Below are 12,327 nucleotides of genomic sequence, written 5' to 3'. Positions count from 1 at the left end.
CTTTTTAGCTTTTGGGGAAATAAAGTAAACAAAATGAATGTAGCATAGCCATGATTTTCTGATTGAGTGTTAAATTTTAGATCAGATTCATTTGTTTTCTGTTTCTGTGTGCGTGCCTGTGTGCGTGCCTGTGTGTGTGTGTGTGTGTGTGCAAATCTCCAGCATAAAGAGAACAGGGTGCTCTCAGAGCGCTTGTGTGCAGTTGAGAGCTGGAGTGTGACAGAGACGGATAAATTACGCACTCAGCTAGAAGCTCTGCACAGAGTGGAGGAAGAAGCTCGCTGTTTTAGTGGCCAGGTGTCTGCTCTGCAAGAGGAGCTAGAATTGACCCGGCATGAATTGGAAAGGAACAGAAAGGTGGGCTGCACTCCAGGAAGAATCTAGACGTTTACACAATTTTATAATGATCATCTTTAGTCTGCGTCTTCATTTCTCTAAATGCCTGTAAATGTCATTTTAACAAACATCATATCTGGCACATCCTCTGTCTGAGTTTATTTTATTCTGTTTATTCTGGATTTTAATCCTAAGAAAATAAAATAACATCAGTGCTAAGGTAAAATCTTGTTTTCCCTGCAAATCAGATGCTGTCTGAGCTGAAAGAAACAAACTGTCTGCTGAAGTCTGAGAAAGATGAGCTAAACAGGCTGATCCAGGAACAAAGCCAAAAGATTACTGGTAGGTGTACATCATACGGTCATGATAACTGTAACTGATTGTACTTATGATTCATAACAATATTGCCAGCCAAGTCATGCAGTTCAAAAGGTTAAAACAAGCTTAATACACCCGATGCTTATATTCAAACAAAATCTGCTCAAGACATGAGAATCTGTGGGCTTCAGCAGTTTCCGAACAAACAAAATGTTTTATCAGTTGTTAGGGTGCGATATTTGTAGTTTACTCATAATGAAGACAAGTAAAATTTGATGAAACATTAAAAAACGTTTAAAAATGTGGCCTTAAAACTGCACTAGTATTTTTAGCAGAATACAGCAGTGTTGATTATGTAATGCTGACCAGGAACAAAGGTCATACTGTTTTCATTAACATTTTCAGGGGGCAAGGTGGTTTAGTGGTTAGCATGGTTAACATGGTTGTGGATGCGATTCCTGTCTTCACCCTACATGTGTGGTGTTTCCTCCCCCAGTCAAAGACACATGCTTTAAGCTGATAGTCATCTCTACATGTCTGTAGTATGTACATTAGTGTGTGTGATTGTGCCCTGTCGTTGTGCTCTGCCTTGAGCCCCGAGTCTGCATACTGACTTTGGATGGATGGTATTGTCAACCTAGCTGGTTATCTAAAATCACCATTTCTGCATTGATTCAAGCGAGTCACTTTTCTAACCTTTTGGAGCCTCTTTTCTTCTCTCAAAAAGACCCCTCACACAATAGCCTGGCGCAGAGTGGCGATAAAGAGAGCAGCAGTATTTGTCTAGCTTTGACTTGAAATGAAATGTTGTCTTTTTTCTTTTATTCCTACTGAACACACACACATTTATAGATCAGCTTCAGGAAGCTCATAAGAAATACACAGAGCATCTGGAGATGGAGCTTAATGAAGAGCGTACTCGCTACCAGAACCTTTTGACTGAGCACATCAAACTGGAGACCCAGTACGCTGATCTGAGATCAGAGCGAGAGGCTGCAACAGTAAGCGCTGTTTACACTCATTTTTATTTAAAGACTTCTGCAATCTCAGCAGGCTAATTAAAGCTGAAAGAAATGTAAGGGAGAAAACTGAAGAAAAAATAATGTGCTTTTCTTTCCCCCTTTCAGTATGCTACAAACCTAGGTCACATAAGAAAAGACTCTGCTTTCAGCAGCAATGAATCAGAATACACTCAGTGCTCTGAGTTTACAGGGTCAGAGGTCAGCATACAGGTTCCAGAGGTAAGTGCCTGGATTTTATTGAAGCTGGAATCAAGATGATGTTTAAGTCTTTGTTCTCTTCTCGTGTCACACTCCATAGTGGTGGGTAATGGCTCAGATGACACTCAGGGCTATAAGAATTTGTCATTTTTTATTAACAGAAATGGTCAATTTTTCATTTACTACAGTGTTTAGATCTTCACTATAAATGGTGATCTCAAAAACATTTCTGCTCTCTGAGATGATCATAAATTTACTTTTTCAACCACTAAAATTCTGTGTAAGGTCATCACAGTAAAATCAAACGTCTTACACTGAAAGAAAACCGAGTCCTGACAAATTTCAGACTTGTGGAAATTTATCAGACTTGTGGCGATAAAATAATTCATTTGTTTATACTGATCAAAAATGTCCATAAAGTTGATTTCCATACTGCCAGCAGACACCCATGTAACAGCCATCACTTGGTGTTGAAAATGGTTGGAGTTTATTTGTTTTGAATGCCGGTGGAATGTGTAGGAAGTCATTGTGTATTCTGTCAGAGGTGTTTTACCAACTTGGGGTTATTTAATACCATGTTTTCTTTGTTCACAGTCCCACATCTCAATCAGTAATTAAGTCAGTAAAAGGGTTTTGTTCAATTTTTTGCTGTTCTGCTACTGATAGTTTTTTTTTTTTTCTAGATTAGTCAGTGATGTATATCAAAATCTCTTGTCTGTTGTGTTTGAAGTCAAGCAGTTCAGCCTGATTCAGAAGGAAAATGTCAACCTATGGAATCAGATCTAGCAGTTTCATTGGGATGTTAAGGAATTGTGTCATTAATCTGCTTCATTCTTCTTAAACTATTCAAATCTTAGGTTCATCAGTAATTAAAGAAAAAGCTCAGGATAGTAAATACCTCCATTATGGAAATATAGTCTCATATTTGCATGGGCAGTGTTTATCTTGACCAGCTATTGTATCTATATGAAATTGCATGCAATGGATGGATCCATTGCATGAATAGTAGTGTGCTGTTGAGTCTCTTGTAAGAAAGGATCTCTTTCTCAGCTACACAAGTCCATGTCTGTGCTATCTGCTGCAGGACGAGGTAAAGGGAAGTGTGGAGGTGTCTCTCCTGCTGAAGCTGCAGAAGCGAGTTGCTGAGCTGGAGCAAGAGAAGATGAACCTGCAGAGAGAGTGGGATTCCAGAGAGGAGCAGCTCCAGCAGGAACATGACAAGGTGCACATACACTGGAACTGGCTTAGAGCCCAGACTGCTAAAACACTTCATTTAAGCTGTCTAGCGAATGTAAGGTTTCTAGATTTTGTTTCAAAAGAAATCCAAATGGAAATATTTTTAATTAGGATGGCCACTTTGATACTGATATTGAATTGAATTTGGTGCTTCAGTAGACGTGTTAGCATCCAGGGAGGGTGGAAGCTAACGTTATTCCTCTTAGACAACCAGCCAACCACGCCTGTTTGACCTGGTGCTTGCGCTAAGCCACAGGGCAGAGTAAAGGACTCTGAGGAATTGGCTTAACTGCATCTTTTCCTCATATACAAGCACACCGATGCTCACCCCATGACTAGGGTCACGGATCAGAAAGTAGACCATCCATCCCAGTCAATCACACTCAGAGATTTTGGCCAATTGTAACCAATTTTTGAAATTTTTGGGTTTTGAAATTGCATGGGCTTAATCATGAAGAAACTAGTTGTTATAGTTAACTAGTAGTGTCAGATGTACATATAGTTAACTAGTATGGTTCGATATATAGGCTTAAAGGGATCATGAATGTATATTACATGTATGTATTCTGTTTCAGGACCTGGATGAGTGTCGGAGAACATTAGGAGCTGACAGAGACTATGAGGCTCAGAAGGTAAAACCGTACAGAGCAATTCCTTCCTTTTTTATTAAAGACTGCCATTTTTTGTGATTAATCTTAAGACCTTGGATATGTCACTGTTAGATATTGGCTATAATGATTATGGCTAATTATTACACTGTTATTATGATTAAAGTGTTTTTTTATTTGCCGGCTTTGGGACGATTTCCCCGAAGCAATCTCTGTTTAAGTGCCTCACTCAAGCCAGGAATAAATTCAGGATGCTTAGTTTTATTTCGACAACTATATTGAATGCAGCTCTTTTTTTTTCTTTCTGCCACCCACCTCTTTCTCCTACCAGCGACAGGAGCTGGAGTCAGCAAATAAGAGGCTGAAGAAGGATCTGAATGACTTGCGTGCATCTCTCACTGCGGGGAAAAGCTCAAGACTAACACCAGCCTATAATGTGCTTCTAGAGCAGCTGAGCTCCACTACTGAGGAGTTGGAAATGCGCAAAGAGGAAGTGCTTATGCTGCGCACTCAGCTGGTCAATCTAGAGGGCTACAAGTATAAGGTGTTGTGCATAAATAGAGCTGCATTTACCTTTACAGCTGAGATTCCACACAGTGGGTGTTGTCGTCGTCCCACTGTGCGGTCTAGATGAAATTTGATAGATGATGTGAAAATGTTAAATATGAAAATTAAAGTTATGTCACATTGGAATTCTCACATTTCATTCACAATTTAGTCACCTTCCAGTTCCGGCTTAGTTAACAGTTAACACACCTGAGAAAAGTGCTATCCATAACTGGGTTTACAGACACTCATGGTGGGTAATGTTGCTGATGTGAACGTGTACACTATCCATTCTAACCAGAGAGCACAGGTAATTTTGCTCTCTTGGTGTCATAGATGCCTTAGTGCATTATTGGGACTAGAGCTTAAGATCTCCTGACCAAAGGAGGGGGTTGAGGGGGTATAGTCGGCCCTTCTTTGTGAGATAGACCACAGATTCTGTACTACATTTAACAATTATTTATTTAACACTAAATATAAAATTTAAATAACATATAATAATAAATAAGAAAGTGCAAAACAACATTCAAAATTTTGCGGACACGCGTTTCATCAACTGGCTAATTATCCTCCAGACAGTGACGGACCACGTCTTTCTCTCATTTCGGCCGTGTGGCGCGCGTGCCCGCTCGCGGTGTGAAGCGCGTCCGTGCTATTCTCTGAGATGCACTTGACGGCCTTTTGTGCAGCGGAAATTTTTTTTTTTGGGTGACCTAGTTAAGGCGGTAGGGTTTCCCAGCTTAGGCGGGCCACCCGAACTGCGGGAAACCCTGGATTATTTATATTACTCCTGTTGCTTTCTCATTACAAACTCAGTGTTTAAAGTTCTTCATCCTCTTGTAGGAAGCAGCAGTGACTCAAAGTAACTCAAGTGACTCCAGCAGGTATTTCTACACACACCTCTCTTTAACCATATAGTCCTTCAGTGTCTGAATTATTTTTAATTTAGTTTTAAAAATGACGAGATCACCTTGCTACACACACACTGTCCTGCTATCTCTCCCTCTGTCTGTCTGTCTGTCTGTCTGTCTCTCTCTCTCTCTGCATACTCAGATCCCCAACTCTAGATCTGCATGAGCTGAATGAGGATGGAGAGCTGTGGATGGTATACGAGGGATTGAAAGAAACTAACAGGTGAGGCCATAAGCGCACCAATCTCTGCTGTAGCATTTACAATGTTTTCATACTTTAAATGATTTCCACCTGTATCACTCATACAGGGTGCTGGAGTCTCAGCTACAGGCTGAAAGACAGAGTCATACAGAGGAGCTGGAGGTCCTGAGAGCTGAGTTGCAGGTCCTGAAAGAAAAGAGAGATCAGCCACAGCATCCTCTCTCTGATACACTCCAGCTACCTCAGACTGGTCATGTAAACGCAGCCCTCCAGAACGAAATCACCCGTCTCACCCGTCATAATCTGGTGAGTGCAGGAGCAGATGAATGAATTGTGAATTGTTTTTCGGGAGTTAATGGGTGTGTCTCAATCAGCTCCCGAGCTCTACAGCATAATACAATGAAAATATTGAATTATATTCCAAATTAATTTAGGAGCTAATGGAACAAATGGACAAACAGGACAGGATCATTCGCAAGCTGAAGAAACAGCTAAAGGTTTACATGAGGAAGCTTGAGGAGTCAGACAGTGAGTGTAATCAGACTTGGCACATTTACAAATCTGTATATACAATAAAAATGCTTTAGTGATCTTTATACTGTGTCTTTTTTTATAAAAATGTACAGTACTAAGTCTTAGTGAACTATTGTACTGGTGTCTACAGATACCTCTTTGGACCAGACTTGTACAGACAATGGAGTGGGTGAAGTTCTGTCAGAGGTGAACATCCTGCGCAAAGAGCGGCATTGCCAGGGCATGCTGCAGTACAGAAAGGAGGATGAGGCCAAGCTGTTTAAGACGCTAATCACAGGTGAGCTAATGTATCACAGTTAAAGGCATGTAACCTTGGGATTCACTGGAGATAGAGTGAACCCAGAACATTCTTCACACCAAACCTTTAATGCTGTTTGAATTTTAAAATTTTTAATGTTTAAGGTTAAGCTCTCTGTGCTAAAGAGCTTCTGATACTCACATTGTCTGTCATTGTTTCCATGGCTACCAGCGATCCCATACAACAATCGGTCAGTGTCACTGACAACTGTTCTCAGGCCAGTCCTTCACACCTAGTGGTGTATATTGTCCTGACACAGCTGTATTTTAAAACACTTGTGTTCATGTGCCCCAAGTCTTACCCAAGTTTAATGAGTCCTGTAATTTCTTACAATTCTCTGTAGTAATTTAATGTTTTTGTTGTTGTTGACATGAACAATAATGCACAATAATATAACAGATTATATTTATGACTAAGATCTAAAGCCCAGGGGGGTTGCAGTGAGCCTGATCCCAGGCCTACCAGCTTATATCCTCTTCATGTGCCTCCGCCATGCTGACTGCACAAACAATGACCAGAGAGTTCACACGCTGCTCAACTCCTCAATCAGCAGCATCAAGAATGTGCTAAAAGTGAGATTACAACAGTTAATGATGGTCTAATGAGTGTATCGTTATAGAAAAGTGTTGTGTGGCGTCTGGTACTGATTTGTAATAAATTTTATTAGTGCAATAAGGATTTATGCTAAACCTGTATATGTAACGTATTTTTTTGCAGAAAAGAAGCAGTGATTTTGATACCGTTTCATTTTGGTTGGCCAACACCTGTCGTTTCCTGCACTGCCTGAAACAGTACAGCGGAGAAGAGGTGTGCGTTCATGTCTGTTAGTGTGTGCCTGTTTGTGCGTGTGCGTGCCTGTTTGTGCGTGCGTGCCTGTGTGTGTGTGTGCGTGCGTGCCTGTGTGTGTGTGTGTGCGTGCCTGTGTGGGTGTGCGTGCCTGTGTGGGTGTGCGTGCCTGTGTGTGTGTGCGTGCGTGCGTGCCTGTGTTTGTGTGTGTGCGTGCGTGCCTGTGTGTGTGTGTGTGCGTGCGTGCCTGTGTGTGTGTGTGCGTGCGTGCCTGTGTGTGTGTGTGCGTGCGTGCCTGTGTGTGTGTGTGCGTGCGTGCGTGCCTGTGTGTGCGCGCGCCTATGTGTGCGCGCGCCTGTGTGTTTGTGTGCGCGCGCCTGTGTGTTTGTGTGCGCGCGCCTGTTTGTGTGTGTGTGCGCGCCTGTTTGTGTGTGTGTGCGCGCGCCTGTTTGTGTGTGTGTGCGCGCGCCTGTTTGTGTGTGTGTGCGCGCGCCTGTTTGTGTGTGTGTGCGCGCGCCTGTTTGTGTGTGTGTGCGCGCCTGTTTGTGTGTGTGTGTGTGTGCGCGCCTGTTTGTGTGTGCGCGCCTGTTTGTGTGTGCGCGCCTGTTTGTGTGTGCGCGCCTGTTTGTGTGTGTGTGTGTGTGTGCGCGCCTGTTTGTGTGTGTGTGTGTGCGCGCCTGTTTGTGTGTGTGTGTGTGTGCGCGCCTGTTTGTGTGTGTGTGTGTGTGTGCGCGCCTGTTTGTGTGTGTGTGTGTGTGTGCGCGCCTGTTTGTGTGTGTGTGTGTGTGTGCGCGCCTGTTTGTGTGTGTGTGTGTGTGTGTGCGCGCCTGTTTGTGTGTGTGTGTGTGTGTGCGCGCCTGTTTGTGTGTGTGTGTGTGCGCGCCTGTTTGTGTGTGTGTGTGCGCGCCTGTTTGTGTGTGTGTGTGTGTGTGCGCGCCTGTGTGTGTGTGTGTGTGTGTGTGCGTGCGTGCCTGTGTGTGTGTGTGCGTGCGTGCGTGCCTTTGTGTGTGTGCGTGCGTGCCTGTGTGTGTGTGCGTGCGTGCCTGTGTGTGCGCGCGCCTGTTTGTGTGTGTGTGCGCGCGCCTGTTTGTGTGTGTGTGCGCGCGCCTGTTTGTGTGTGTGTGCGTGTGCGCGCCTGTTTGTGTGTGTGTGCGTGTGCGCGCCTGTTTGTGTGTGTGTGTGTGTGCGTGTGCGCGCCTGTTTGTGTGTGTGTGCGTGTGCGCGCCTGTTTGTGTGTGTGTGTGTGTCACACACTTGTTGCTTTTCAAATTAAAAATTTTTTCGTAACTTACCCAATAGTATGACATGAAGTGAAATGCTTTTCCAACTGTCTGTGTCATAAAATAAATTCAAAATAGAATGCAAATTAAAAAAAAAAGAATTCCTATAAAAATGGAATTATACTTATTGGAATTATTCACTATATACTGTAGGATGGAATGGAAATGATATATAGCACCATATATTATATGTGTACAGATCAGCAACAGACCAGTGTGATTATTGTGATTTAAAGTGCAGACTTGTTTCAGTGAATGTAAGCTGTGTATGTCGTGACGAATCTAGTTAAAGTAGTGTGTGTTGTGCTGAAAAGCTGTGTGTGTTGTTTAGTATATGTCTCACCTACTGTATAACTATGTGTGTCTGCTTTCTCAGGTCTACACAAAACACAACACTCCCCAGCAGAACAAACAGTGCTTGTTGAACTTTGACCTCACTGACTATAGGCAGGTTCTGAGTGATTTGGTCATCCAGATTTACCAGCAGCTCATCAGATGCATGGAGGACGTCCTTCAGTCTATGATTGGTAAGGGCCACGGGATCTCTTCATCTCTTCTTCACTGTGCTGTGATGCAATCATTACAAGCCTGAAGTTGCCTATTTTCTCCTAACTAACATCCTGAAGTGTTTTATTCCTCTTCCATCGCAGAAAGCAATGACATTTTTTACTAATGTAATATACATGAACATTCACATTTTATTTGTTTTTAGTTGTTATTATTATGGAACATCTGTTAAACAAGATATTTACTTTCTATTATGAACAGTGTTTCCACCACCAGCCTCTCTCTTTTTTCTCTCTTAAAGTTTGTCTTGAACAAAAAAGACAATAAAAAGACAGCTACTGTTATGGCTGCTGTGTTAGAAATTTAATCAACACCTGACCAATCTGATTTTCCCAAAACCAACATAACATCATCTTCTGTATGTATTTGCAGTTCTCTCTCTCTCTCTCTCTCTCTCTCTCTCTCTCTCTCTCTCTCTCTCTCTCTCTCTCTCTCTATCGTATTGTTGGGTTTTCTTTTTTTCTTGCTCATTCCTGTTTTCCTGGTCTCCAGTGGCAGCCATGTTGGAGCAGGACACCATCCCTGGAGTGTTGGCGCTCAAGCCCACAGGATTGAGGAAGCGGACCTCTAGCACCTTTACTCTGGAGTCCATTTTGAAACAGCTCGATTCATTCTATTCCACTCTATTCCAGCATGGCAATGACTCTGAACTCATCAGACAAGTGCTCAATCAAACATTTTATGTCATCTGTGCCACAACACTTAACAACCTGCTGCTGCGCAAAGACATGTGCTCTTGGAGCAAAGGACTGCAGATCAGGTACTGACCACTAGGGGGTACAGAGTAGAAGAATTGTCTGCTTAATGTGAGCTTTTATTTTATTTTATTTTTTTTTAAATATCATGGTATTTGTATTCTAGAGATAAACATTCTCTGTGCAGGTATAATGTGAGTCAGCTGGAGGAGTGGCTGATGGATAAGGGAGTGCAGGGAGGCGGGGTGCGGGAAACTCTGGAGCCTCTGATCCAGGCTGCTCAGCTGCTGCAGATCAAGAAAAAGAGTCAGGAAGATGCAGAGGCAATCGCCACAATGTGCACAGCGCTCACTGCCACTCAGGTCTCTGTCCACTCACAGACTCAGTTAGATTTGTTAAAATGTTAGGTCTTCTTTATTGCAGAAATAAAAATTTTACTTTTTTACTTTGAACAGATTGAGAAGCTCCTCAACCTGTACACACCAGTAAATGAGTTTGAGGAAAGAGTGTCTGCATCTTTCATTAAATCTGTACAGGTAAGGGGTGTGGGTGGGGTGTGTGTTGGGTGGGTAGGTGCCTGTAAAGTGAAAAATACTACCTTCTGAAGACAAATTAAACTTACAGAGACACAGTAATTAATATGGCTATTCAGATTACGGCTGTGAAGAAGAACCACAACAACCAAAGTGTTACAATCAAAACATCAAATAAAGTTCATGGCAAACAGCTAGTGCTTTGTAATTGGTTACAGGTGAAGAAGAACTTCATGCTTATTGGTTAAACAAATATAAAATTGACACAAATTGTCATATGGTTAATAGGACAGGGAACGTGGTAGAAATCTACAAATTCTAAGACTTTGACAATGAAATGATCTCAACCCCTGATCAGAAACCATTTCTGTTAATCATAAATAAACAGCATGGCCGTCTTAGATCAGCCCTGATGTAATCTAGCCTTCAAGGACATCTACCTGCTTTCTCACAGAGCATGTCTAAATCACATGCAGCAGATATACCAGGCCTGTGATTACTCCCATAAATGCTGTGGCTATGAAGTGTAATAGAGTCTTACTTCAAGATAATAAAATTATAACCAATAGATAAATGATAGATAAATTGATTAATCATGTTAAACAGTGATTAATTTTTCTGTCTCCACTCTACACAGGCTTTGTTAAAGGACCGCCAGGAGTCTCCTCAGTTGCTCATGGACAGCAAAATTCTCTTCCCTTTCAGTTTTCCCTTTAACCCTTCTCCTGTGGCCCTAGAGAGCCTTCAGATTCCCCAAAGCCTCAACCTCAGCTTCCTCACCAGACTCTAACAACCACCAGGAGCATCATAATTTAATTTACTTGAAGCCTAAGGGAAACTTTCATTGCAAATATACTGTGAAATATATTTAAAAAGCAGTACAGTGTATTTCCAGCATTAATAATAATAAAAACCGTATAATATTAATAGTATAATATCTGTCCTTACTGAATGCACCAGACTTGACAAAGTATATGTTTGATGTTTTAAAATAAATAAGGGAAAATAGGAAAAACATGGTATATTTAGATACAAGCCATAATAAAATGTCTGAGTTGACCAACACCTTCTTTGGTTATTCACCACCTTTTTACAAGAGGATTTAAACAGATAACCAGAGCAGACTTTAAAACCTTTTTGTCCACTTGGCTGTTCAATGTAATGCTACAGGTCCAAAAATATTTTGCTTCCTAAAGAAATGAAAGAAGTGATGTAAACAGTGTCAACAGTGATGAAACCGTAATAATGGTCTGTGGAACGTCCAGCTGAGTATCGAGTATGATGATCCCTGGATAAATCTCCTACTTTCAAAGCAGTCAGCTTTGCCTCATCGGTGTGAAAACGTTTGGCCTTTACGCATCAGTACTATGTGATTTATCAGGACTTTATTCTCTTAGTCTGTGTTTGTTAATCTGTCATTTAACTTTTATTACATTTCTGTTGCCTACATTATTTTTAAGAGCCAAAAGAAGAATAGTGTTTCTACTTGAAGTATTTCATAAGTGAATGAAAATAGTGGATATTTATTCCGGGGTCCTGGATTTGATCCTGAGCTCAGGGTTCTCGGTATGTGAAATTTACTCATTCCACTCATGAATCTTCTCACCTGGCATTGTAACTGAACATGTGTGTGTGTGTGATTTCTATTGAATTAAGTTATTAATGATTATTTATTAAATGATAATATATGATGACTTCTAGACTATCTAGAGCCTGTACAGCAAAAATATTTGTTTCTGTCACCTTTGTAGCTTTGCTGCCCCATGTGTTCTTTCCATGTCACAGTTGTTTGCTCTGGGTTCTGTGGTTTCCTCCCTAATGTAGACCCTAGTTTGGCGCTTGAATGTCTGAATGTGTATTCCAGTGTGTATTCCAGTGTGTATTCCTTCCTCACACCCATTGTTCCTGGGATAGGCTCCATATCCATTGTGACTCTTTAAGTTAAAGTGGAATGAATTATAATATGTGCATATGTATTAGAGTATTATAGTTTATATGAAAACAAGGCAGTGGTCATGTTTTTAATGCATATTTCAATTCCATTTCCTTATGTACAAATAAACAAGAAAAAAAGATTTGCTTGACATGTGGTTATTCTTGTAGCTTTTATTTTTTGAATACACAATTGTTTGGTTGGTTTGTTTTGGTTGGAGTATTTTTTTTAAATAAGTGAGGTTAAGAGATTTTGTCCCAAACCGTGTAAACACAGAACCGTGACGCCATATTGAAATGAATCTAATAGTGAAGTGAAGAATGT

General features: G+C 41.4%; 1 protein-coding gene across 1 annotated transcript in view; it reads left to right on the top strand.

Annotated features, from left to right (window-relative positions):
- The window catches only part of myo5ab (myosin VAb), a 23,570-nt gene extending 11,632 nt beyond the window's left edge, over positions 1-11,938 (top strand). Inside the window, exons 22-40 of the mRNA XM_060886918.1 lie at positions 163-357; positions 585-678; positions 1,507-1,655; positions 1,782-1,895; positions 2,959-3,096; positions 3,686-3,742; positions 4,050-4,262; positions 5,108-5,148; positions 5,318-5,398; positions 5,485-5,683; positions 5,812-5,905; positions 6,042-6,188; positions 6,627-6,781; positions 6,927-7,016; positions 8,652-8,802; positions 9,335-9,602; positions 9,725-9,899; positions 9,993-10,073; positions 10,708-11,938. Coding sequence (XP_060742901.1) covers positions 163-357; positions 585-678; positions 1,507-1,655; positions 1,782-1,895; positions 2,959-3,096; positions 3,686-3,742; positions 4,050-4,262; positions 5,108-5,148; positions 5,318-5,398; positions 5,485-5,683; positions 5,812-5,905; positions 6,042-6,188; positions 6,627-6,781; positions 6,927-7,016; positions 8,652-8,802; positions 9,335-9,602; positions 9,725-9,899; positions 9,993-10,073; positions 10,708-10,860 — 2,595 coding nt within the window. The 3' untranslated portion in view covers positions 10,861-11,938. The remainder of the gene's footprint in view (positions 1-162; positions 358-584; positions 679-1,506; positions 1,656-1,781; positions 1,896-2,958; positions 3,097-3,685; positions 3,743-4,049; positions 4,263-5,107; positions 5,149-5,317; positions 5,399-5,484; positions 5,684-5,811; positions 5,906-6,041; positions 6,189-6,626; positions 6,782-6,926; positions 7,017-8,651; positions 8,803-9,334; positions 9,603-9,724; positions 9,900-9,992; positions 10,074-10,707) is intronic.
- The last annotated feature ends 389 nt before the right edge of the window (positions 11,939-12,327 follow it).

This window comes from Tachysurus vachellii, chromosome 14 (genome assembly GCF_030014155.1).
Source record: "Tachysurus vachellii isolate PV-2020 chromosome 14, HZAU_Pvac_v1, whole genome shotgun sequence".
Lineage (NCBI taxonomy): Eukaryota > Metazoa > Chordata > Actinopteri > Siluriformes > Bagridae > Tachysurus > Tachysurus vachellii.
The sequence above is the reverse complement of the archived record's forward strand: the minus strand, read 5'-3'. Positions and strand labels throughout refer to the sequence as shown.